This window comes from Taurulus bubalis, assembly GCF_910589615.1.
Source record: "Taurulus bubalis genome assembly, chromosome: 11".
Lineage (NCBI taxonomy): Eukaryota > Metazoa > Chordata > Actinopteri > Perciformes > Cottidae > Taurulus > Taurulus bubalis.
Genome location: NC_136599.1, coordinates 14,716,715 through 14,742,126, shown reverse-complemented (window position 1 = coordinate 14,742,126; position 25,412 = coordinate 14,716,715). Strand labels below are relative to the sequence as shown.

Sequence of the window (25,412 nt, the reverse complement as noted above, 5' to 3'; positions counted from 1 at the left end):
TTTTGGCCTAAAGACTTTAGGAGAGTCCTTTGTGGACATGGACTTTACACTTGTTAGTGTCTCACTGCAAACTTGTATTTGATTGCATCTGTTGCCTCACGGATGAGGTTAAAGACCCCAAACCTTTAATTGATGTTAACGATTAACGTTAGTTGTTTATTCTGAAAACAGAACTCTCGATAAATCATGCTTCCCTTCATTGTGCTAACGCTAAATAAAGGAGGCGATAATCCAGTCCCCCTATAGGAATTACATCCGTTTATACCCAAAACACATGAGTGCTGCACAGCGAAATAAAGCCACGTGGTATGCAGGAATATAACGGTACATTTGCTGAAATGTTATAAACAGTAGCAGCGATGTGTATATTTCTAATCCGCAACAATATGATCTACCCGTAGGCCTGTGTGTTATTTGCCTTTGCTGGGTTATCAGTCATGAATGGGCACGGTATGGTTTAACCCGCAAGCAGCGAAACATTGTCCGTTACTGGAAATCGGCACAAACCTGCTACACCTGTCAGTCATGTCGTCACATGCTCACATGATCCGAAGTGTTGTTTTTGGTTGCAGTCGTCCCTATTTTGCGTCGCCAAATGAGATGATTAGTGAGGAGAAGAAGCCACTGAGCAGATTTACATTCTTCGACATCACGGGCTAAGCTCTAAATGTGTCCTCTCATTGGCCGGCTGCCGGTGACGCGTTGAGGAAGCTGCTGTAACGACCTAAAATGCATTAACGCAAATTAAATGATAGTTTGATTTATTCTACATGTATTCATCATTATTTGACTCTGTAATTTGAAGATGCTGAGAAATACAACAAAAAGAAGGTGTGTAAAGCTGTTGTTCTGTTTTATCTTGGCCACTAGGTTTCACCCTAACAAAGCCTATGTAAGATCTAGAGTACGAATTTGTCACAGCCACAAATATAAACACTTTATACTAGTGGTTCTCAAATGGGGGTAGGTGAGATTTTTTAAATACATTTAAAATCAGCATTCATTAAAAAAATCCATTAAAAAGTGTTATTTAATCAATATTAAATTAAATAGAATTGTAAGTTCATGAACTGAATTATATATATATATATATATATATATATATATATATATAATTATATACGCAATTATACGCAATTATATATAATTATAATTATATAATTATATACGCAATTATACGCAATTATATATAATTATAATTATATAATTATATAATTATATATATATATATATATACATATATATATATATATATAATTCAGTTCATGAACTTACAATTCTATTTAATTTAATATTGATTAAATAACACTTTTTAATGGATTTTTTTAATGAATGCTTTTTTTGAAAAAAGGTTGAGAAAAACTGATTTATACAATGCATTAGAGTTATATATTGTTGACTAGAAGCGTCTGCCCTGTAAAAGCAACTGTAGTCCAAATGCAAAGCACAATGCATCATTCAGATTCACACCCCAAAAAATATGACTGTTTTGAATTGCTACTTATGCAGTTACAAGAACAATATACAGGAAGATAGAAATGGACATGAACTACAAACACACACACACACACACACACACACACACACACACACACACACACACACACACACACACACACACACACACACACAGCATGCAGGATATATATTTGATAATCAATCATGGAACACAAAGATAGTCAAGGCATGCACATCTAAAGTCAGGTTTTATATTTACTGAGTTCATAGCAAACTGTAGAAGTGAGCTGGAAAAGAAACAGCAAAACAACACAATAATAGAAATGGCTCATATTAACTTAACACCAACAAAAGAAAAAATCAACAATGAAAAAAAACAGTGAAAGAACTCAGCATTTAGTGGTGGAGTTACATTATGGATCTGGTCAGAGAGAAGTGGTTAAGTACTTGTTTGTTGAGCTAAATACTACAGAAATAAGATTGTTTTTTTTTTAAAGCTGCATCTCAAAAACAAATGTTTATGAGTTTAATTTCGAAAGAGATATCCTGACTGCAACTAAAGCAGCACTGCTGTGCTTGAAGACACTGCTCATGAGTCCTAAACGGCCTTGAGAGGGAGTTTCAAAGTAATCAAAGCATCAGGAAAAAGAATTGAACGAAAATATAAAGGAACAAACTCACACCTGTGCAACATAAACAAAACCTAGTCAGATGAAGTGGGAGTGGGAAGATAATTAGTGAGGAGAAGAAGCAAATGAGCAGAGTTGCGCGTTGAGGAAGCTGCCTAAAATGCATTAACGGATTTAAATGATAGATGGATTTATTCTACATGTATTCGTCTTTATTTGTATGCTTAATTTGAAGATGCTGAGAGATAAAACCAAAGGAAGGTGTGTAAAGCTGTTCAGTTTTATCTTGGCCACTAGGTTTCACCCTAACAAAGCCTACAAATGTAAGATCTACCCTAGACTTTATTACAGCTACAAACATAAACACTTTATACAATGCATTAGAGGTGTGATCGAGTTATATATTGTATAGGTTGACTAGAACCATCTGCCCTGTAAAAGCAGTGCGAGTACTAAGCACATTGCATCATTCATTCAGTTTAATAGTGATAAGAAGCACACCCCAAAAATATAACTGATGTTTTTAATTGCTTAAGCAGAGTTACAAGAACAATATACAAGAAGATAGAAATGGACATGAACTACTCACAAGGGCAACAAAGTTGACAACATACAATGTTTACTGTGGCTTTAAATTGTAAACAAGTAAATAGTTCAAAGTAATGCATATTAAATGAATAACTATTGAATGGGTAATGTAATAGAGTACTTTATATACCAGGTCATGGGTGCTTAAACATGTGTGTGTGTATATATATATATATATATATATATATATATATATATATATATATATATATATATATATATATATATATATATATATATATATAGTATATATACACACACACAGCATGCAGGATATATGTTTGATAATCAATCATGGAACATAAAGATGGTCAAGCTATATCTAAAGACAGGTTTTGTATTTACTGAGTTCATAACAAACTACAGAAGTGAGCTGGAAAAGAAACAGCAAAACAACACAATAATAGAAATGGCTCATATTAACTTAACACCAACAAAACAATTTATGGAAAAAAGACACCACTGACACAAAACAGTGAACTCAGCATTTAGTGGTGGAGTTTCATTATGGATCTAGTCAGAGAGAAGAGAGACACACTGTGGTGTAGAAAAGGGGAATGAGCAGAATCCCAAACACAAAGCTGCAAGACAATGAGATAGATAAAAAAATAAAATAACAATTGGTAATAAAAAATGGCAATAAAAAATGGTCAAAAACAGAAAGATTGCATTACCTGCAGGACCAGAAGTGAGAATTTTCCAACCAAAGTGAGGTACTTTATCTTGGCCACTAGGTTACACCCTAACAAAGCCTTAACATTTAAGATCTACCATAAGACTTTATTATAGCTACAAACTTAAACCCTTTAGACTGATTAAATTGTAAATATTGTTTGGAACAAACTCACACCCGTGTGCAACATAAAACCCCTGACAGACCAACAAATGCTCAGTTGGGTTCAAGTTGTCAATTAGATCATTTGTTCTTGTAATTGAAAGCCACTATAATTACATTTCATTCGATTTTAACTGTATATAGTGAACTATAATCTTTCAAATTATTCTAAATGTATGAAACATACTCAGATTGGGATAATACATTGTGTCTGATTGGTTTTCTTGTTTGTTTTCTTACACACAAGTTAAATTGGCTTATCAAGATACAACTTTGCCCTCTGTCTCTCCTTAAAATTACAGAATCCATGACTGTGCAAGTAAGTATATTTTCTCTTGGTTTCAAGTTTCCACATCTCTTGATTAAGTTGCATTCTGGGTCCGTGTACGGTCCGTGTAACAACGGATAAGAGCGTGTCTGAGCAAAGCACTTGGCCCACGGAAATAACGCGCAACCCAAAAGGAGTGGCTCCAAACCGGAGAACAGAACGGATGTGAACGCGGCCTGCAGGGTCTCAGACAGCTGTCGCACGACCGGAACAGGAGTTGACTCGAGGGCGCTGGAAATATTCATTCTACGGTGACTACAACAGTAAGAAATATCTCCGTATCTCTTCTTTCTGGACTGTTTTGAATTAGTGCTTTCAATCGTTTGGCAAATTGGCTTTGGCAACATTTTTTATTTTTTTTTACTTTCAGCTATCATAGATAGTGCCCGGCGCATAAAACAGTCCAGGCTTTCATTTCATTTGTCTCGCGTGATACATACAATATATTTGACATAACTATAAAATGTTTGAATAGCCCCACAAAAGAATATCTTAGACACTCTTTCTGGTTTGAGAGTATTTTGTTAGCATACTTTTTATTTATTTTATGCATGTGATGAATCAGTGGTATTTGTTGAAAAGCATTTGGCTTCGACATTTGGTGATAATAGTGTATTTGGGCTGTTTTTTGTTGTTGTGTTTTTTACTCTCTGGTCCAATTGAGGAAATAATAAACAACCTTGTGGTGAGATTACATCTTGTTTTGCATGATAGCCGAGTGTAAGCAAACTCAGTAACAACATGGATGTCATTCCCTTACAAGGATATATATCACATTTCAACAACAAGGCAATTCAACAAGGCAATTCAAAGTGTTTCACATAAAACCGAGCATCAAAATTCAGCAACAGCAAACGGAATAGTATTTTGACAAAGTTAAAATGTATTTTTTTAAATTATAATCGTGATAAATAAGTGATGTTTAATCCCTATTGACATTTCGGAGGCCTAACTTTTGGTAATATTTATAACCCACCTTTTCCAACTCACCTTTACCTGCTAAACCCCTTTTGTTTGCTTTGTCTTTCCATTTTTTTTTTGTTCCGTTAGTCTCTGTCGCTTGGCCCCAATGTAAAGCATATTTGTGTACTTAGAGAAGCGCTATAAAAGTTTGAATAATAATAATTATTATTATTTGAAATGTTCTTCATGACAATTGCTGACATGGCCAAACAGCAAAGTGACTGCGAGGCATCAGACAGAGCTACTAGCAGGTCCTGCTGAGCACCACTCACCAACAGCAGTCCCCTTGGCCTCACGTCCTAAGATAACATGGGAGGGTGCGGCTAGAACCTGACTAACAACCTCTTTCTCAAAACTAGGGCTGCAACTAACGATTATTTTAATAATCGATTAATCGGTTGATTATTTTTTCGATGAATCGGATAAAAAAGCAAAAAAACATTACTTTCCAACCCTTTGTTCAAAAACAGAAGTGACAGTGCAAATTCACAGTGCAAAACATGTTCAGAAAGCACAAACAGGTTGCTCCTTGAACATCCCCGAGCTGTTAATTAAACAAATTAGATTAAAATGGACTAACACTAAAAACATACACATGTATGCTTTACATCTGCCTTTTTACTGTAATTGATCTCCTTGGAGCAGAGGCTGCTTTAGCATGCCCTGCTTTATCAATATGTATGAAACACTGGGACAGTGGGAAGCTGTACTGCTCCTCTCACGTCTGTTTAGACCGAAACCTCCAGGCCCAGCTCCACCTCATCTCAGCTCTGCATCAAGCTGCGCTGCATATAGAGTCCTCTTCCTTAAACTATTTCATTCTGGGCCTCTTACGACCACGAACTGACGTTGTTGGCTAAGCCCAACTACGTGATTTGATTCAGTCTACTTTGAGTAAAAAAACAACCTGCAGCCAGATCCGCCAGTGTGCCGATTTAACGTTAACGAGTGACAGCGTGAACTGAACCAGACCGGGGGGTTACGGCATGTTTCACCACGTTACGGTTTTTTACAAGCAATACTGAACTGTAACGGAACATAACGTAACTTTAACGACAATACACAACCCAAACACGTTAGCTAACGTGATAGCAAGCTAGCAAGCTGACTAGCTTCCATTAACAACAAGTTTGAGGGAAATAAAGCCGCTGTAGACGCTTAACACTTAACGCTGGTTGGCCAAGACTCGACACGTCACATCCAAGATGTTCTATTTTTGCTAAGATCACGACTTCAGCGTTTCTCAGTCTCTCACTCCAATCTCAGACACGCTGGCGGCTCTGCGCCGCTCTTTTTTTTTTTCTCCGCGACTTTATGACTGCCATAATAATCGCGCGACACAACGAATCGATAATGAAATTAGTTGCCAACACTTTTGCTAATCGACTTGTGCTATTGTTGATTGTGGCGAGTCGCAATGCAAGTCCACCCTCAACTTAAAATTTGTAATCACATAGTTTTCTTCTTTCAGTTTAAGCACTCCATACAGGCTAGAACTGCATTTGTCTGGCCCTTAAAATAAGCTTGAGGCCAAAGTTGCCTCCACAGTACCGAAGAAGATAATGACATTAGCCAGCCCAGTGATGGTCAGTGGCTTTTTGCTCGTAAAGTTTCACATCACAGTTGGAACCAAAACTTGGTTTTACTTTTCCCTCAGACTACTTATCTGTACCAAGTACGTCCTCATTCCAACTTGTCTCATACTGGCGCTTTGACAAACTCATTGGCATCCCTTTCTGTCTCAGTAAACACGTAGTTAACGTGAATTCTGATTTTAAAAAACACTTGCTTGGGTTAAAAAAAAGTTAAGTTAACAAAAACCTCATGGCTTATAATTACGTCAACCAAGTAAAAGGTCAACAATGTAGCATACAGACACTAAAGGGTGCCATGACCAAGTATTGGTGATGTCCTTGGAATGAGAACAGACTGTCTTGTACAGCCAAAAAGTGTGGCCAAAAAGTGGTGCAGTCAGAATGTGGTACAAGATCAAAACCAGGAAGCATGCTAATATGCTTGAGTGTTGTGTTAATCACACACATATTCCTTATTCAGTCAAAGCATATTTTAGCTGTTGAAAAATATATCACATCTTAATAACAGTGTTGAACAACCTGTCATTTTGGTGTGAATCTCTTATCAACGTGGAGCCCTGGCCGGTCACTGCCAGCTTCAACACCAAGAAAGTCCTTATAGGGTGTCAGAGTACACAAACCTATACTCCGGATGCAGCCATGAGCTGTGAGGCCCTGCAGTGAGCAGGCCTCAGCCTGAGACAAACGTAAAGCAGAAGACGAGTATGGGCCCCTATAGTCTTAAACAGTCGACAGGGTGAGGGTACAGATCGCCGGCCGTTGAGATGTGCAGAAGAAATTAGATCCTTTAGTGAATCAGGCGGCTGAGATCCCTACAGGATCCTCTCAGGGGGCCATAAATTAGACTTTTAGGTTGGGTGTTCTGCCGGGTCACAGGAACGTTTGTTCTGCATGGTTTGATTCTCTTTACAGGGCAAAAACAATGTGTGTGTGTGTTTTATTTCCTTAACATAATCTAGTGATGCTCCGGGTCGACGAGAACGTGTCTGAGTGAGACCTTGATCCACCTTGCATAAGAGTACGGTATATTGGGGGAGATACTCTTGACATATAATCAATGCTTGGCAAGTGTTAATATGAAATTTGGAAAAATTAAACTATGGTGTCGCTTCAATAACTTTTGTATTAAAGTGATGATAAAAAGTTGATTTGTACGATGTACATGTGTGAGGACTGAGAGGATGAGCGGAAACGAGTCTGATAAGACTGCAACACAGGACCTCTGTTTTTCACATAGCTTTTTTGTTTTTCTTTTTCTGTGAGGTCTATATGTATACCATTTTGACATCTCCTTTAATCTTCATTCTAGATGCGTGCCACCTTTAAGAAGTGCATTGGACTACTTTTGATCAGTGGACTATTGCTATCCCTGTTTTGTGCTTGGAGCCCTGGGACCAGCTCAAGAGTTGACATACGGACAAGACAGGGGGGCCAAATACAGAAACTCATCGAAGGGAAAATCCAAGACATCATCAGTGTCTATCATGACATTGCCTACCATATAAAGGATGATGTGGCATGGTTAGTTCTAAGTCAGCATGTCTAAATTCTGCTCTGAATTCAAATATTTATCTGTAAAAACTCACTCAGTGCCATTTTTTTTTTCTGACAGTCTTTTGGCGCAAAATGCATGTATGTGCCGGGCTGATGAGGAGACCTTTAACCTGCCATTCTCCAATCTGCTGTTCCCACGTGTGTGGGCCCACAACATTGATCTTGCGTTCCTAGAGTCCCATCCTGACCCAAGTGGTGTGAAGCATCACAGAGCTCAGGAGTACAGCAGCTTTCAGAAGAGGTAAAGTTCAATGGATGAACCATATGACTTAATGAATCAGAATCAGAACCATTTATTGCCATGTATGCTTTCACATACAAGGAATTTGTCCTGGCAGAAGGTGCATCTATTCAACATTTTGACAATAAACATTTAACAGTAAACTGTGCAATAATGGGGAGCATGAATATTTACAATTAAATCTAGAATAAAGTACAGTCAACAGATAGCAGTACTTTAAGGCAGTGTTTTTCAACCTTTTTTGAGCCGCGGCACATTTTCTACAATAAAAAAATCCTGCGGCACACCAACAACCCAAAAGGTTACAGAATGTTGCATTGTAGCATAATACAGCATATATGGTTAGGTAGTTATTGCGCTACCTACTAGCATAGAAGAGTATTCAGTGTTTCCCCTAGGTTTACAGCTTTAGGGGGGGAGCGACTGACAGACATACTACATCGTGGTACCTCACAGTACTACATCGTGGTACCTCACAGTACTACAAAGTAATACTTCACAGTACTAGTGACTCCATCTGTGCTTTTATAAATAGTAGAATAAAGAACATTGCAATCACTTTCAATTAAACCAGATTGCTCCATCAGACAAAAAAAAATAATAAAATTATATCCGTGCAAAAAATAACTAATATTTAGTTACTACTAAATAGCTTATTGTGGAAAACAACAAGCTATTTTTTTGTAAAACAGAATGAGTGCAGATATGTGAGCAGCTGTGTGCTGCAGCGCATCGGGGCGGAAATCCGCTGTGCGCGACACAGAGAGCAGAGAAGAGTTGTAGACGCGACCCAGAAATGACAAGCTGTCTGTAGATACGATCAAGCCACTATATTGCAGGCTCAGACGCTCAACAATGGAACATTATTTGCGGTAGCTAAATAATATTTTTTTGGACCAAGTAAGTGAAATTGGACATTTTCTCACGGCACACCTAACGATCTCTCACAGCAAAGTGGTTGACAATCACTGCTTTAAGGTGGGATGTAAGTGGTATGTGAAGGTGACAAGTGTAAAGTAAAGTGGCAAGTGTATTTAAATATGAGGTATGGGGGGGATGTGCAGGTGAGTGGCCAGTAGGAAATTGTCTGGGGGTGACAGAGTCAGTCAGTGGGGGACCCGGGCTCTGTTGATGAGCCCGACTGCTGACGGGGAAAAAACTGTTAGTGTGTCGTGAGGTCTTGGTCCCGATGGACCTCTGCCTCCTGCCAGAGGGAAGGTGCTCCAACAAGTTATGTCCAGGGTGAGTCAGTGAACACACCCGTGTGTACTCATGTAATTATCATCTTAACTCACTTCTGTTGTAAGGCAAGGCAAGTTTATTTGTATAGCACATTTCAACAACAAGGCGATTCAAAGTGCTTCACATAAAAGCATTAAAAGCATCAAAACATAATGCAGATTTAAAAACGGTTAAGAAAACATTAAAACAGTCAAAAAGCAAAATAAAAGTAGAAAAAGCAACATAAAAAATAAAAGTTGCAGTGCAGTTTAAGAAATAAAATGCAGTAGTGAGATGCAGTAATTGAATCTGGTTAATCAAAGGCAGCAGCAAACAGAAAAGTCTTAAATGTGGACTTAAAGGAGCTGAGGGTCTCAGCAGACCTGCAGCTTTCAGGGACCTTGTTCCAGATGTGTGGAGCAGAAAAGCTGAATGCTGCTTCTCCATTCTCCGTTGTAGAAGGCAGTACAAAGTTCAACATTCATTTGTCAGCAGGCACCTCTTTTAACCAATATTGCTAATTCTTGGTTGTTGGGGACCAATTGTGTTCTGGGCCTTTTTAATCATGCGCTGTAGAGCCCTCTTGTCATGGGCCGTGCACATCCCATGCTAGTTTGCAATGTTTCCAGTCAGGGTGCTTTCTGTTTCTTGTTTATTTGTAAAAGTGAATCGGTGTTCAACACTAGAGTGGAGAAGCTGTGGCTGCCAGTCCAAACTGCTTGGGGACTGAAATTCACTCACGGTCATGTGTTTTGCATGGGCAGGTTCACTTTTGTATCTTTATAGACATGATACAGCGTGTTATCAGACAGTGTCATTAGTCTGATAGTCTTTGCACTCATCGCAGTTAAACAGCATTCCTCCTTGTCTGCTGCTTTTGTTATTTAGCCATGCAATAATATATACAACTTTATAGACTTGAAAGAAAACAGTTTAGATGCAAACCTCATATCATCAGGCTGGCTGTTCTAGCTGTTGGTCTCTAATTATTGGAGAAAACAGCGGTCTTGTAGCCTGAGGAATCTGCCGGGTTGATGTACTTCATTATTTTGTGTACCATACACATGCCGTGTAAACCTACTGCATGTCATGTCTATGAAGATGAAGATTAGTAGAGCTGACAATTGTTTTCATTGTTGATACTAGTGAAAACTACCCCAATAGGCTCGTTCGAAATGAGCCAGTTCTGCGCAGAATCCATCGGCGGCGATCGGCGCGCAATGCATGCCGATTAGATTTGTGTCCGACTTGCTCCCGACTTCCTCTGACGTCATGCACACGTGGTCAACGATGCTCTCACGAGATCAAGTCGCCGTCGATTTCAGAGTCACCCGCCGCAGTTGCTCTCCAACGACTGCGTGGCCCAGTGCATGATGGGAAACGCCTGGCTGTCGCCACATCAGAGAGCTGATTGGCTCTTATATCTGACAGCAAACACCACGTGTTGTAGAAAATCCTTATTTTATGTGTAGTTGTAATATTTAACGCTGGATTGTTGACTATTAGTCTCATGTTTGATCTAAAAACATATCTTGTGTGGTTGTTAATACAAAATTGTATTTATACAACACACATCAAAACTACTAGTAATGTATTTCACAGGCAGACATAAAAAGACCAAAGGATGCAGCTACACACACATTTCTACATAAATATATATTTACAAACGCATGTGAATAAATCCAAACGTGATCTGTAAACTACAAGTAGACAAAAGTTTGGAACTCACAGGAAGTCATTTTTTCTGTGACTTCTGTCTCGTCTGGATTCCAGGCGTGGCGCAGCTTTAACGAACGGGCCTATTGTCACAGAGCCCAAAATGGCATCTTCAAATTGTTTGTTTTGTCTTTCAGCAGTCCAAAATGTAAACCTATTGAATTTACAATTGTATCAAGCAAAGGAAAGAAGAAAACATATTCTGAACGGTGATACCGTTCACAATATGTATTTATTGTGATAGAGGTAGCAAAGATCCTATCTTACCTCTACCTCCCTACCAGTAAAACAGGTTGAACAAAAAAGGCTTCTAACCCCTACTACTACACAGACTGCTCAATACCTCCCCTCCCCCTAGGATCAGTGAAGCACAGCATAGCCTGGTTGTGAGCTGAAGATACAAGAGAGAGGGCCGGCCTCCACAGGTTCCCTCTCAAACCCCTCAGTCCAATTACCTGCAACACAACAGAGCAAAATACGGAAACAATGTAACGGCACCCCCCTCAGGCAGGGAGGTGAACAGTATGCATGTTCACCGCCTTCATATGACGCTCTGAGACATAACAGACACAACTTAAAGGCAACTAGATTTCATTAGTTTAACTTATGAGCTACTTATTACAGATGTTGATATACTTGAACCATGCAACACATCCGCAATGTATCTTCTCTGTGTGCAGTGTGAGATCAAATTCAGAAGAAGTACAGGTACTTTCCCCTCTAATCTGTTCTTTATGTAAAGGTCCTACAATCCTGCAGATGTGCTGATTGTAGCTGAGGCCAACAGTCCTCTTCAGTATCCTAGCCAGGGCGTGGAGGTGCGACCCCTCAAAACGATAATTATTCCTGGTAACAGCCTATATTATTACACTACATATTATCAAAGCTTGTACATTATTTCTTCACCTACTTTTTGGTATGTTAGTTCAAATGCTTCGCCATCATCCCATCTTTATATTTCTTGTAATAATGGCTTTCTTCCCACAGGTTTGGGTCTTAAAGAAGAAACCGGATCCAACCATACGGTAATTTCTTTACTTTGTGGTTTTCATTGGAGTTGACAAACCCACTTTCTTCTGTCTAAATGCTAAACTTGTTTGTTTACTTTTTCCTCAAAACCATGCAATTTGGTGCAACAGGTTTATTTGACAGCAACATTGGGGACTTTTGATGTTGCTGCTACAGTGGACAGGGTCTCTGTTAAAGGAGGAGGAGAGAAGCACATGATACTTTCTAGTCCTCATCTCTCCACTCTGAACAGGCAACTGCAGTTCGTCACTTATACAAACACGCTGTTTCATCCCAAGACAGCAGATACAGGTACATTTGTCATGTGGATACTATCTTGATACTAAAAGTAGAATGTATTCAACCTTAGAGTTTCATCCTAATGATCAGAGGTAATACACAACACTTTGAATCATTAAGTAATGAATCAATAGACATTATGGTAATAGAGTAAGAAAGTATTCATCAATACCAGATTCTTTATAGCTGTGAAATATATTACATTCAGAATTTCATAACTACTATTAAAGAAATGACAAGGACTGCAGTGCATCGGCAATTACAGCTTGGCATGACAGTTATGTTAACAATAAAATAAATATGCACTTCTTCATCTCTTTATCCCAATTCTGTTCTGCAGTTCAGTTTGCTACTGACGTTCACCAGTCATTCTTCACCATTAAAGTTGGACATGGAATTATACCTAAACTTTACAACACTGGAAATTCAAGAGGTTTGTGAGCAGTTATGTCATTATCAAATTCTTTTTTATGCAAAGTGTTTAAATGCCCCATTGGAATGTTTTTGTTCTTTCTGTGTTTTTTGTTTCTATTTAGAGTACAATATTAGTGCTCTTGTTACCATCGCCACAAAGACCTTTCTACGCTATGACAAACTCAAAGACCTCATTGACAGCATTCGGCAATATTATCCCACCATCACCATAGTGATAGCAGATGATAATGAACACCCACAGTCAGTGACCGGGCCTCACATTGAACATTACATCATGCCATTTAGAAAGGTAAAGAAGTTGTATCATGGGTTGTAATTATTTACCAGCACAGTTTCTTATGTATTGATTAACCTTCATCTACTATAAACAGGGTTGGTTTGCAGGAAGGAACCTGGCAGTGTCTCAAGTGACAACCAAGTATGTCCTTTGGTTGGATGATGACTTCATCTTCACTGCAAACACCAAGGTGGAGAGGATGGTGGACATCTTAGAAAAGACCACTCTGGATCTGGTGAGTTGCATGCCCAGAGACAGTACAGTGTGTGGAAGATAGCTGCTGTTTTGATGGTGACGGCATATTATTTTATTGATAAATACTCTGCTAACTTTAAAATTTTTGAATTTGCACCCAACTCTGCGCACTTTGGTTGGCGCTAATAGGATCACATTCAGAAGGGCAACTCCATTCGCAGAGCTCATATCATCGTGGCTTTACGTCGCTGGCTGCAAGTGAAATACATTCATTTTGATATTCTGTTGAGCACTAACATCGCTCTCCATAATTAAGCTTCCCAAATACATTCTTGAGCTTCTTATCCCTACTCTACCCTTTGCTGGCTGTACCTCGGTCAAAACCCCAAAACAAAAGTGGCTGGCCTTTCTTTTGGCTGTAAACCTTAGTATGGTATTAGTGTGGCACTTGTTGGTCTTATACTTCTTCTTTTGTATTGACTTGTGCAGCACTTGCGCTAAACAAGGATGCTACATATATCGATCAATAAATTGAATATTCTGACAAAAAACAGAGAAATCAGTGATCTGTGGCTGTCAAAGGACTTTAATAAACCTGTTGAATTATTTCATTAAGGCCGAATCCAATCATTCAACAGTCTACCGGCCCGTCTTATACCTGCCTGCCTCCCCTGCATGCACGTTTAGACTGCAATTTTACCATTACACCTGCAGAGTTTGATTGTAAGCGTTATCTGTCTCTACCTGTCAGCCCTGTGATAATCTGACACTCGATCCAGCATGTACCCTGTCTTCACCCAATGTCAGCAACCCTGAAAGGATAAGCGGTTACAGATAATATAATATAATAATAAGAATGTATTATGTTACTGTCACCCAGCATGACTGTGTGTGTCTATCTTCACACATGTATTTCATGTGTTCAGTAGTTGTCTATAATTTGTTCCTGTCTTCAGGTCGGTGGTGCAGTGAGAGAGGTGACAGGTTACACTGCAACTTACCGTCACACCATTTCAGTGGAAGAAGGGGGAGAGGAGGGTGACTGTTTACACATCAGAAATGGCTACCACCATGTCATCGAGGGATTTCCCAACTGTGTGGTCACTGATGCAGTCATCAACTTCTTTCTAGGGAGAACATACAAGGTGCAGCAGGCAGGATTTAACCCCCGCCTGGCCCGTCAAGGTCATCTAGGTGAGTCTATTTGTAACGTTGGCTATCGAATGTATGAACATATCAGTTTATATTAGTCATTTTCTCTCTACACACTGCAGTACAGCCGTGATAACAATGTTGGTTGCTTCAGATTGGAAAGATGTATAAGGAACGAAACCAAGGAAAATTCAAGGAAGGATTGTTCAAAACAACATTTTCTTTTGGCACTGCAGAGTTTTTCATCGACGCTCTGGGCTCCCTTCACGTTGGCTCCTGTAGTGACGTCATCATAAACCATGCATCAAAGATCATTCTACCCTGGAGTAAAGCAGACTCACATAAGGCTTATGAAAAATTCCGCTATTCATCTTCCAGTGCTGATCAAGACGTTCATAAGGAAGACTTCTACTTCAAGAACAGGTTCAAGTGCATGACCAGCCATTAAAACTGGTGCTGAACATGTATGTTTGCCGCCTAAATGTGAGGTTAATGGGGAATTATTGTTTTCAGGGAAGGTGAAGACTGTAGAAAATTATATTGTTGTGTTTTACAGTTCCATAATGTAATGTGACATTACAAAGATACAATAAGAAGACACAGGGAAATGATGCTGTAGAGGTTCAACCAACATTTACTAATCAAGCTGATTAGGATGTTGTCAATGATTCCCAACTCTCTGACAGGTGGGCTCAAGTTCTGTAAATTCATAATTTTCCGGTTAAATAGATAGCAATAATATCAGGGAATTGTTGAGATAACAGTGGGAGGAACGTATCTGTTGCAGCATGTATGAATGTCTGATTTTATTTGTTTATATACAACTGAAATGAAAGTTAAATAATGGTATTTGTTTTGCTAAATCTATGTGTGTCATGTGGCATGTTGCATTGCACTGGCAACAGCTCAACAAATATGTTATGCCACTCAAAGGCTGAGGCTTATTAATCCTATTCATTGTTTTCCCAATAAAAAGTATGGCTCATATATACATATATGTTACATATTTTGAATGTATTGTGACACTGTATTCTTCCACTTGGCTGTGCAGGTGTAAAAAGTGCAAAGGTGATGTGATATATATTGCTGTGCAAGAAAACTGAATGTAAATTACACTGTTGTTATTGAATGTTTGATAAGCTTGTACTTGGCTCTTTAAATAATACAAGTGAGGACAAAATACAGCCTTCAAGGTCCAAGGTTAATTCATTGTCAACACGGGGTTGCCCAAGGTAACAAGTTGTGGTCTGGTTCATTTATGCTACACAAGAAAAAGATGACAAAAAAAAACTGTCGTTTGGAATTTGCATCAGATGACATAAAAACAGTAGCAACAAAAACACTGAATTATCTGGGCAGATAATATGGCCATCAGGGAAACTACGTTTGAGCACCAAGCTGTATTGATGTAAACCCAGACTCCACCCCCTCTCGTACCACCAGAGTTGTCAGGTGCAGCTTTATATCATAATGTCACAATGGAGTATGGCGTCTGTAAAGATGCTTTCCTGTTGCTGGTTTAGCCTCGTAAATGTAATTCTATTCTTCAAACACAGACTGATACAGACTTAAATAGAAATCCATTTTGCCAAATATATGAATGTGCATAAACCAATATTCCAATGTGATATTCAAGTATTTGAAGTCTGCAGCATCCACTGAAATGTCCTGCTATTATTCTTTTATTTTATACTTATTTTTGGATATGTTGGATACGTGAAAATAAAAAAATATATGAAATAGGTTTTGTGTTGCATTTATTACAGTCTGTCTTAAAGGTAAGACATATTTCTCATGGTGTAATTTATGTGCATATTTCTTTACAACAAGGAATAAACTTATTGTTTAAGGTTTAATTACTATAGCTACAGCTGACTGGCACAAGAAAGTCATGTGACCCTTCGTTGTAAAAAAAAAGTTGTCATTCCAATGTTTCACCACAAGATGGAAACAAAAGATCAGAGAATAATGCCACACATGTTTAATGCTTTTCTACTTTGTTGTGAGGACCTTGGCGTTGTTATCATTATAAGTAGGATGCTAGTAGTAGTAGTAGTAGTAGTAGTAGTATCAGTAGAATAAGTACAAGCAGTTGTAGTATTTTCATACTAATTATGAGCCCACATGGCTGGATTAGAGTGCCTGTGTTAAACAGTACATCTCAACGCTTACTGTTTTCAGCTGTTTCTGTACTAATTGCATTAATAAGAAATAATATAAATGACTTCATGTTTTATCCTTTCATAGATATTATTGTTTGGGGTGGTTTCACTCGGCTATGCGTGGGTCAATTAACATAACTGTTAGAACACGATACCTGTAAGCACTTTTTCATACAGGTAAATCAAAGCTTTGTCATTCAATCACTGACCTTCCCGGAGGAGTTTGCCGGGTTACTTTTTGAATATGTTTGTGTACAGTTAGTAGGTCTACCGGTAGAATCTGGCTTAGTAAACATTTGGCCAGAGTCTTGTGTACCATGTTCTAATTGAAGTGGACTACTTCCTGCCAATTAGTGAAACACTCCTTGAGCTTTAAAGGGAAAACCCAAAGGGTACAGTGTCTAGAGGCCTCTTTGAAATATGCACTGGAAAAAATTAATAACTTGGCTATCTAACATCAAGCAAAGAAATAATTAGTTTTTTTTTCTTTCTTTTTCATCCTGGTTTTGAACTCACACTGCATATAGTTTTATCAGGTCAAAGTAACAGGATTGTCATGCGTAGCAGTGGGGGGAAACCTGTAACTGTTGGACAGCAGAGGACAGCATGGCTGTGAGCTAACAATCAATGTAATGACATGTACAGCTCCTGGTCACACAAATCCAGCATCTTTCAGAAGGTTTTGTCAGACTTGGTATATAATATGAAAGTATTTCTTCCTGTAGAAAGTGGTGGACAGGCTGGGTCAAAGAGTTGCATCTAATGTGATTTCAAGTTTAAAGGAAAATATAATTGACATCAGTCTAGCTTAAATGATGATGCATGTTAAATAAAACAGAATTTTGCAGAACTAAGGACTTGTGCTCCTACTTTCCCAATTTGCCCCGTGGTAAAAAAAAAAAATGCTTCTGTCTTTGTCATTTGATTAATGTATTTTTTTGTTCATCATATCTCAGTACAGACATACAGGTCTGTGGTATCTCACCAAATACAAAGACTGCTTTTCTTCTCGCTTCAAAATATGACAGAGTGGCGTGCTTCACATTCCACACTGTGTTTCCCCCTAAATTGTATTCACACTTAATAACCACAGTAACCCAAGTATTGAAAAAACTAACCCAATTTAATACTATTTATTTAATTGTGAATCACCAAGACGTTGTTTTTGGAGACACATTTATGGTCAAAACAGCCACTGGATGGCACAGTTGCTGACAAATACAAAAGTAATTTCATAAAATATTTTGTGCAGTCTCTCTGGAGTTTAAAGAAAGAACATTTTAAGGCCGTATGAGTTGGACTTTACATAGTTGCATTTTACATTTAAACATAGAAATACATAAAGTATTTAACAAACTATTCAGTGCACTTTATATTCATCTGTATTGCAAACAACAAACAGAAACTAAATAAATATCACATTGCTAATATTCCAGCATATAGAACAATAAAAGAAAGACAATCTGTCAGATACAGGTTTATAGTCACAGGACAAAAATCCCTTATTTGTTTTTTCTTTCTTTTTTACACAAAATATACGAGGAGAATGTCTGGTTTTCTGCTTGATCTTATTTGAAGCCCTCTGAATTTGTGACCGTCTACTAAAATCAGATTAAAGTGTACCAGAAGAGAGTCCAATATCTGTGAGAAAACTGGTGACACTAATCTAATAATTATAGTAATTCAAGATGTGCTACAACAGGCTACTGCTTCTTTAAAACACTGGTATATAGTGGCACACTGCTATACAGCAGAGATCTGCTTATAGAACCAAAAGTAGAAGACCCATTTGCCTTCTTCTATCTTCTTTGGTTAATGGGAGCACGACTCGTCACTGTCCTCCTGATTCATACCCAGACAGTCGTGGTGTTCTCTGGAGGTTTATCCTACATCAGACAACAGAAGTTCCTTTTAGGACTTAGTAATCAGAAACTAAGTTCTTTTGAATAATTGTGAAATATCTGCTTTCTAGCTTACCTTCTGTTGTTGAATATACATCACTGCATCATGAACAGTAACAAAAATATGCTGAGGGTTCATGTGGGTCATTAGACCACTTGATGTGAGGATCTTTAAGACGCTCTCTGAGGGGATGGAAATCATTGATCAGCATTCACTGCATGCAAGTGGATAAACTATAAACATAGAATATCATATACACAGGCCTTACCATTGCAGTTTGACAAATATACATGAACTCCAACTTTGTAGCATTCAGTACACATCTGCAAAAAGCCAAAAGCAAGCAATCATGTTGACACAAGGCACAAATAAATGAGGAGAACCCAATAAGGTGACGTTTGAAGCATAATGTCTTGCTTTATAGACTAACCTGTGTGAAGAGTCTTGCTCCAGCGACATCAACAAATGTCACACTGCTGCAATCGATTAGCACGGCCTGAACATCACTCTTAGATTTTTCTACAGAAAAAAGGCAATGAAAGGAAAGCTTGACATTGTCTACAGCTTATTTCTACAAAACATTTAAATCGAGCAATCTAAAAAAAATGGCATTTGTAAAGGCCAAGAACTGTTGTCCTCATTTAAAATCTATAGTTCTTTGTTTTCGTATCGCCCACGCTCATTATTTACCAGATTTAAAGAACTCATTTTCTGAAGAAAACGATGTGTTTGCAATTCCTTGTTCCTAAACAACAATGGAGGGAGAAAAAACAATGAGACACTGAAATCACATTTTACAGTGAGAACTTCATATTTGTTAGAATGCAGCTAAGTCAGTAAAGTTGTACCACAGTGCTGACAGTGGCTTCTCTCTCCCTCTTCTCCAGGGCCTTTCTGGCTTTCTCGCAGCTGCGGATCTTCTCTGGCGTCAGGCCCAGCAGCCGGCTCATCTCCTCCCTGAAGAAGCTACGGTTGCCGTAGTAAATAGGCCCGTTGTAAGTCACGATCTTCACTCCAGGTACCTCGTAGCACTGAAAAGAAAACAGGATCGTCCCGACTTCATTCTAGGATCAGCTGTATCGTCTCTGAGATTATGATTATCACTTGTTGGAATCAGAAACTATGATTTGATGTGCCTAAAATCTAAGTATTTAACAGTGAGTGCGTCCTCTCACCTTGCTGTGGTTCTCCAGAGGTCTGTAAATTTCGGTGTTGCTGGCCCGACCAAGCACTGAACAACCAGCCCTGTTGGAACCATCAATTTTTGACTTATGATCGACATAGCTTGACAAGTATAAAGTGATCCTCTACTTCTCTGTGATGAATCTTAGTTCAGCAGTCCAATAAAGATATACTACTCCCAATGTCCTTCAATTATTTCAATTATGTCAATTATAATTTGGTTGTTACTGGAGCTTTATAATTCTTATAAAATATACTTTTACACAGTTCTTGCAGCAGAAAAGTGTGATCTTCTCAGTTCATGGCGACATCTCAGATGTACATGGTATTTTGTACAACAGAGTAATTGGCAAGCGCACTAGCTGGATTGAATCATAGTACTGGAAAATGTACCTTTGTGTGCGGCAGATGACGGTCATCATAGAGAAAACCACTCCGATAGCGAGGCCAAGGTCCACGTTGAGGACCACTACAGAGAGCCAGGTAACCACCCAAACCATCTACACAAGCCAGAATAACGCATTAATAACCTTGCACCTGTGACATAGCCGTTATTGTTTTAAGATGCATGCATTATTAATTGATCAGCAGGCTGCTTAACTGCAGCTGATTCAGACTACGAAAACTTGTGAAGTGCCTCACACAGCTTCAGCTCAAATTACCAGTAGAATATAATCACAAGAATGAAGTCCAGTCTCATTTCAATTCCAAATAAAAAAAAAGGTAATATGTTGCTGAAGGCACATCCTATTTGACTCCAGATGGGGTGAATTAAGAATGTTTTTTAAATTCTTTATAAAAAGGACTACAGCCTGAGCCGATACTGATAAAACCAATTATCTTTGCTTTATGGGTCAGTTGTTTACCTAATGGTAACTACAGGGAGCTGATTAATCATCTTCCTTTCAGTCTGTTGTGCTTTATTCTTATGCATGGAGACCATTTTGTGGAATACTTATATTGTTATAATAATATATTGCCTTACAAAGTCTATCTTGCTGATTCTCCACAATTCAGGTAAATCCTGGAACTGCAAGAACATCTGCCTGAGGCTGGTGACGTTGATACATGCCAACACTGCCTGGGGGAGAGATGTAAAGGATGAGATGAGTAAACGTCCCCTCTTTTTTTATATCATTCTGGTACAGACAGATACATACATATTAAACACACCTTTGGTAGGAAGTAGAACAGCGGTCCAATCAGAAGCAGGACAATCAGAACAACCAGACTTGTGAACAAGCCGGAGAGCTGCAGGAACACACACACAAAACACACATCCCTTATTGGAAATCTCTGTAGCGTTGATCCTTGTTTGGAGTATTTTCTCCATCCCGTAATGTGGAAGCTCAAAATGCAAGAAAATCCTAAAACGTTATCCTTTTTCAGCAGCATGAATTGCTGCTGTGTTTAAAGCATCAGTAAACACAATAACCTAAAAGGGACCTTTCAAACTATTGGAGTGAAGTGTTTTCATTTTCAACCAGTCTACATGGCTTATGAGTGTGACACACATAGCCTACTGGATATCATGCACACTACCTGTGTGTATCCTCCAGCACTCTCCAGTATATTAGTGGTGGCAAGAGTGGCTGAGCTGGGGAAGCATGTGAAGAAAGAAGACAGCGTGTTGGAGATACCGTGAGCCAGGAGCTCCTGAAATAAAACACAGGTTCCATACAAAAAGGTTAACAGACTGGTGAAAGTCTAGCAAGTCAACAAGTAGCTGGGAAACCAGTTACCTGGTTGGGATTTATGGAATATCCATGTTTATCAGCATAGATCATTGCCAGAGAGACCGACACAGCATAACCGACAAATGTTATGGCTATTGTGTCTCCAGCAATGTCAGGGAAAGTGCTCAAGGTCGGCATCCGTGGCTTCGGGAATCTGAGGGAAGGAGAATTAAAAGTCAAACTACTGAAAGCTACTGAACTCAGTGTTGTGAGGTCTGCTTTTTTGTTTAAATCCAAAAAGATTACCCAGCTGGGATATGGCCAACTATCTCAATGTTGTAAGTAGAGTCCAGCGAGGAGGCGTAGGCCACACCTGTAGCAATAATCACCTGAAGAATGAAGAGTAAAACCATGACTTATAACCTGTTGATTCAATTGTAAATAACAAATGTCCCCTACACATTCATAAATACAGTCGACTAACCGTGAGGATCTCCACAGGGATAGGTGTACGCAGGTGCTGTCTGTAGCGCATGTTGATCTCCTTAACTGGCACAAGAACAGCCAAACACAGCAAGGAGATCAGCAGCTCGGCCATGTTGGTGTGAGGCAGGTTCTCTATCACTGAGGCTAAAGTCTGAACACAAGAGTAGGTGAGCTGTGAGCAGACAGCACAACAAAAACAAATAACAACATGGTGGATTAGGCTATCAAGATGGTATAGAGAAACGCTGCCTACCTTGAAGAGGGAGAAAGTCCCAGTGTGGCGAGGGAGCCGCAGCCCCAGCATGCTTTGCAGCTGTGAGACAGTAACATGGAAGGCAGCAGCACTGGTGAAAGCCTTGACAATTGGCTCTGACAGATAGGTGGAGAGGAAGCCCAGCTGAAGACCAAACATACAGAGCTGGGGCACAAGAGATGAACACATAATTATGAGCTGTGTTGGGAAATCAAGTCTGCTAGTGTTCATAAAAAGACAGGTTGCATTGCTTATTAACAATGTTGAGTTAAATCCAAAGACGTTGTGCATCTGTCTTACCATAATAATTCCTGAGAGGAGTGCGACAGCTGACGCAACTCCAATCCTCTGGGCCTCAAATTCAGCCGCTTCAGGCGAACTTGAGTTCATCTCCAGAGGAGTGGGAACCAGCTGCTCCACCACAGAACCAGTCATCAGACTCACCACAGCAAAGGTACCTGAGAACAGACTGAGCATCTCAGTAATGGTGGAAAACATTGAGTTCTGGGTGCAAGCTTTAGATAATGAAACCCTGTTGATTAATGAAACTCATCTAGAATATACACTTGATGATATGAGAGCACAAGTCTTACCTGTGGACACATGGCGACCTGTGCCAAAAAACATATAGAGAACCACAGGGAAGAAAGAGGTGTAAAGGCCAAATATTGGTGCTACGGATGTGAGTAACGCGAAGGCCATGCCTGTTTAGAGAAGGAAATTTAAAAACAGTTTAGAAGTGAATACATGTTTTTGTTGAGTATAACAAAAGGTATTTAAAAAGTAATAGAAGTGACTGGACTACAACAAATATTGACTGTATATAATATCTCCCCTGTGACCATGTTTATTCTGACAGTTTAGTCTTATGGTTGTTGTAACATGTATAATAATAATTATATAATTATCAATATGAATATAATAATAACTATGTAGTGTCGTCTTTTATCATTAGTTATCATCATCATCATCATCATGCATTATTGTTAGGCATAATCATTATAATAAAATTATGTCTGAGTTGATTCTAAATGAAATGATTTACTTGTTATAACAATACAAAATACTTCAATAATGTCAGACAAAACCAGCTTTAGCTGCCTATTGATCATGATATATAACTCACCTTGCGGAATGTGAAGAATACCAACTGTCAGTCCCCCTATAGTATCTCCTAATATCCATTTCTTTAGTCTGTATCTTGGGAGCCAGTTAAAAATGGGCACTCTCTCCTTCAACAGGTGAAGGCATGCTCGCCTTGAACACCTGCACCTCCCGGCGAGCTTTTCCCGCAGCCGCACACTTCCACTCGCGTTATCATCGGAACCGTAGGCCTGTTTGAAGCGGTCCTCCGTGTAAATATTCCTGTACACGGCCACAGTAGCGCTCATGTCGTCTCTGTAAAGATGAGCGACGCTAGCTCAACATGCAGGACCTGTTGCAGAGTCAGTGAAGCTCTGTTGCAACACATTTATAGCTGACCTTAGGAGCCATTGGATTGTGCTGTCAGACTCTTCTCAGCCAATGACATGGCTCAAAGCTCAACCTTTTTTTGTTAGTGTTGAACTTTTTTTCACATCTTTGTCATGCCTCAGATATCATAAAGGTGTGCTGGTCCATTTTTCCCTACCTACAAAAAATCCTCTGGGTCCTACTGCTGGAAGTGTTTTTTTCAACAGAAAGTAGAAAGTCAGGCACTGCTTTTCCTTCACTCACAACCCCTCCCTCCAAACACACACACACACACACACACACACACACACACACACACACACACACACACACACGCACACACACTATCCTTCGCACTAAGTATATCCTCCCTGATCTCCTCCAGAGAGCTACACAGGAGGTACAAGCTCAGTGGAGGCACAATTAAGTCACACAATGTATACCACTGTGAAACGCCTCACGACATCAAAGTCTTATTGTTGGTGGAGCTAAGGTGTAACCTCAAACCATATCTGTTAGCGAGGAGTTCATTTCCGAGAAGGATGGATGTCTGTAATGGGTGGGCGTTTAAACCGTGTAGCCACAAGGAAAAGGGGTCTGGCACCCATGAGACCCTTGTGAAACTCAATCACACATGGCATCCTGGTTCATAGATCAAACCACACCTCGACTCTGATCAGAGCTTGTGTGAGATGAGTGATATGTTGTTCTTTGTCAGACAGGAGTGAATACAAGGGAACTTTGGATACATACAAGATAAAACAGGATGTGTGTGTCTACAAGAGAAAACATTGATTGCAAAATATAACTTATAACTATAAAAATATGAATAGAATAAAACTTTCCTTCTTGAACAGTAAATCACAACCTCATAGTTTCAGTCTGACTGGTGGATATAAAACAAAAGGAATGTCAAGGAAAGGCAATTTTTTTATTATTTTTTGAAAAAGGACAACACCCAAGGATCTTTGCTTGAATGGGCCCTAACCTTGACGAGAAGGGCGGAAAGTTTAAAGCCGTTCAAAATGTACAACACGTTAAAATGGACATCAAAGATGGCATTAAATGGTTAAAAGGGGGAAAATGTTATCAATTATCCAGCGTGGTAATAGGAACACAGGCATAGTGTATTTCATGGGATTGTGACAAACGGGATGGGATTGTGAACTTGACAAGTATCACCCAACAATTACGATCAATATTTCACAAATCAGAGTTAGGTATTCATCATACTGATGAAATTACAATATAGTACTACAAACACTAAGATACTCGTTAAACGTCAAATATGATTTTCACCTCTATGTTAAAGCTGTAAAGCCACAGCAATGTTTTCATCTCCGCATTGTATACCGACAGGAGCTAAATCAACCAATCAACTTGCCTGACGTGCAGATTTTGATTTTGACGGGTTGCATGGCGTCATGACCTATACGGCTACCCATAATACCTTACTGTACACATGTTTGATATCCATATCACTGCTGTCATGTCCTTCTGCGTTTGATACTGAGGCCCCCTGTAGCGCCTAAGGAAGCGGTGGTATTTGACAACCAATGACTTGTTACATTGTGTGTGTTTGTATGTCCTCCAGTGTGTCCTCTGCATACGCCTCTCTCCTCTGGTGTGTGCAGAGTGTGCTGCTATCGGTGTGCAGTTTACGTACGAGCTAGATGCTCATTTGGTTTGACATGTCGTTTGCAACTCGGCAGGTAGAGTACAGTCAGTTTCTTTTATTTTTTGGACAAAAACAAAGGTCATTTGTTCCTGCTTGATGACCGTGGTAAGACTGAAGAAAACTACA

The 25,412-nt window shown here is 39.2% G+C and overlaps 2 protein-coding genes across 2 annotated transcripts; one reads left to right on the top strand and one right to left on the bottom strand.

Annotated features, from left to right (window-relative positions):
- Nucleotides 1-4,031: 4,031 nt before the first annotated feature.
- Nucleotides 4,032-16,160, top strand: b4galnt1a (beta-1,4-N-acetyl-galactosaminyl transferase 1a). Its single transcript, XM_079226582.1, has 11 exons — nt 4,032-4,101; nt 7,706-7,917; nt 8,009-8,191; nt 11,871-11,977; nt 12,116-12,153; nt 12,268-12,448; nt 12,777-12,869; nt 12,973-13,160; nt 13,243-13,383; nt 14,300-14,537; nt 14,732-16,160. Exons 2-11 carry the CDS (start codon nt 7,706-7,708, stop codon nt 14,941-14,943), a joined length of 1,593 nt encoding a protein of 530 aa, XP_079082708.1. The 5' UTR covers nt 4,032-4,101; the 3' UTR covers nt 14,944-16,160.
- A 1,925-nt stretch (nt 16,161-18,085) lies between these two features.
- Nucleotides 18,086-23,547, bottom strand: slc26a10 (solute carrier family 26 member 10; the record flags this gene model as incomplete). The annotated part of the gene is made up of 18 exons (XM_079226143.1): nt 18,086-18,543; nt 18,635-18,741; nt 18,828-18,882; nt 18,990-19,078; nt 19,250-19,304; nt 19,408-19,590; nt 19,735-19,804; nt 20,135-20,241; nt 20,727-20,822; nt 20,915-20,992; nt 21,284-21,397; nt 21,484-21,631; nt 21,724-21,806; nt 21,902-22,054; nt 22,157-22,321; nt 22,457-22,614; nt 22,750-22,860; nt 23,283-23,547. The coding sequence occupies 18 exons, from the start codon at nt 23,545-23,547 to the stop codon at nt 18,505-18,507; spliced, it is 2,076 nt and encodes a 691-aa protein (XP_079082269.1). The 3' UTR covers nt 18,086-18,504.
- Between the last annotated feature and the right edge of the window lie 1,865 nt (nt 23,548-25,412).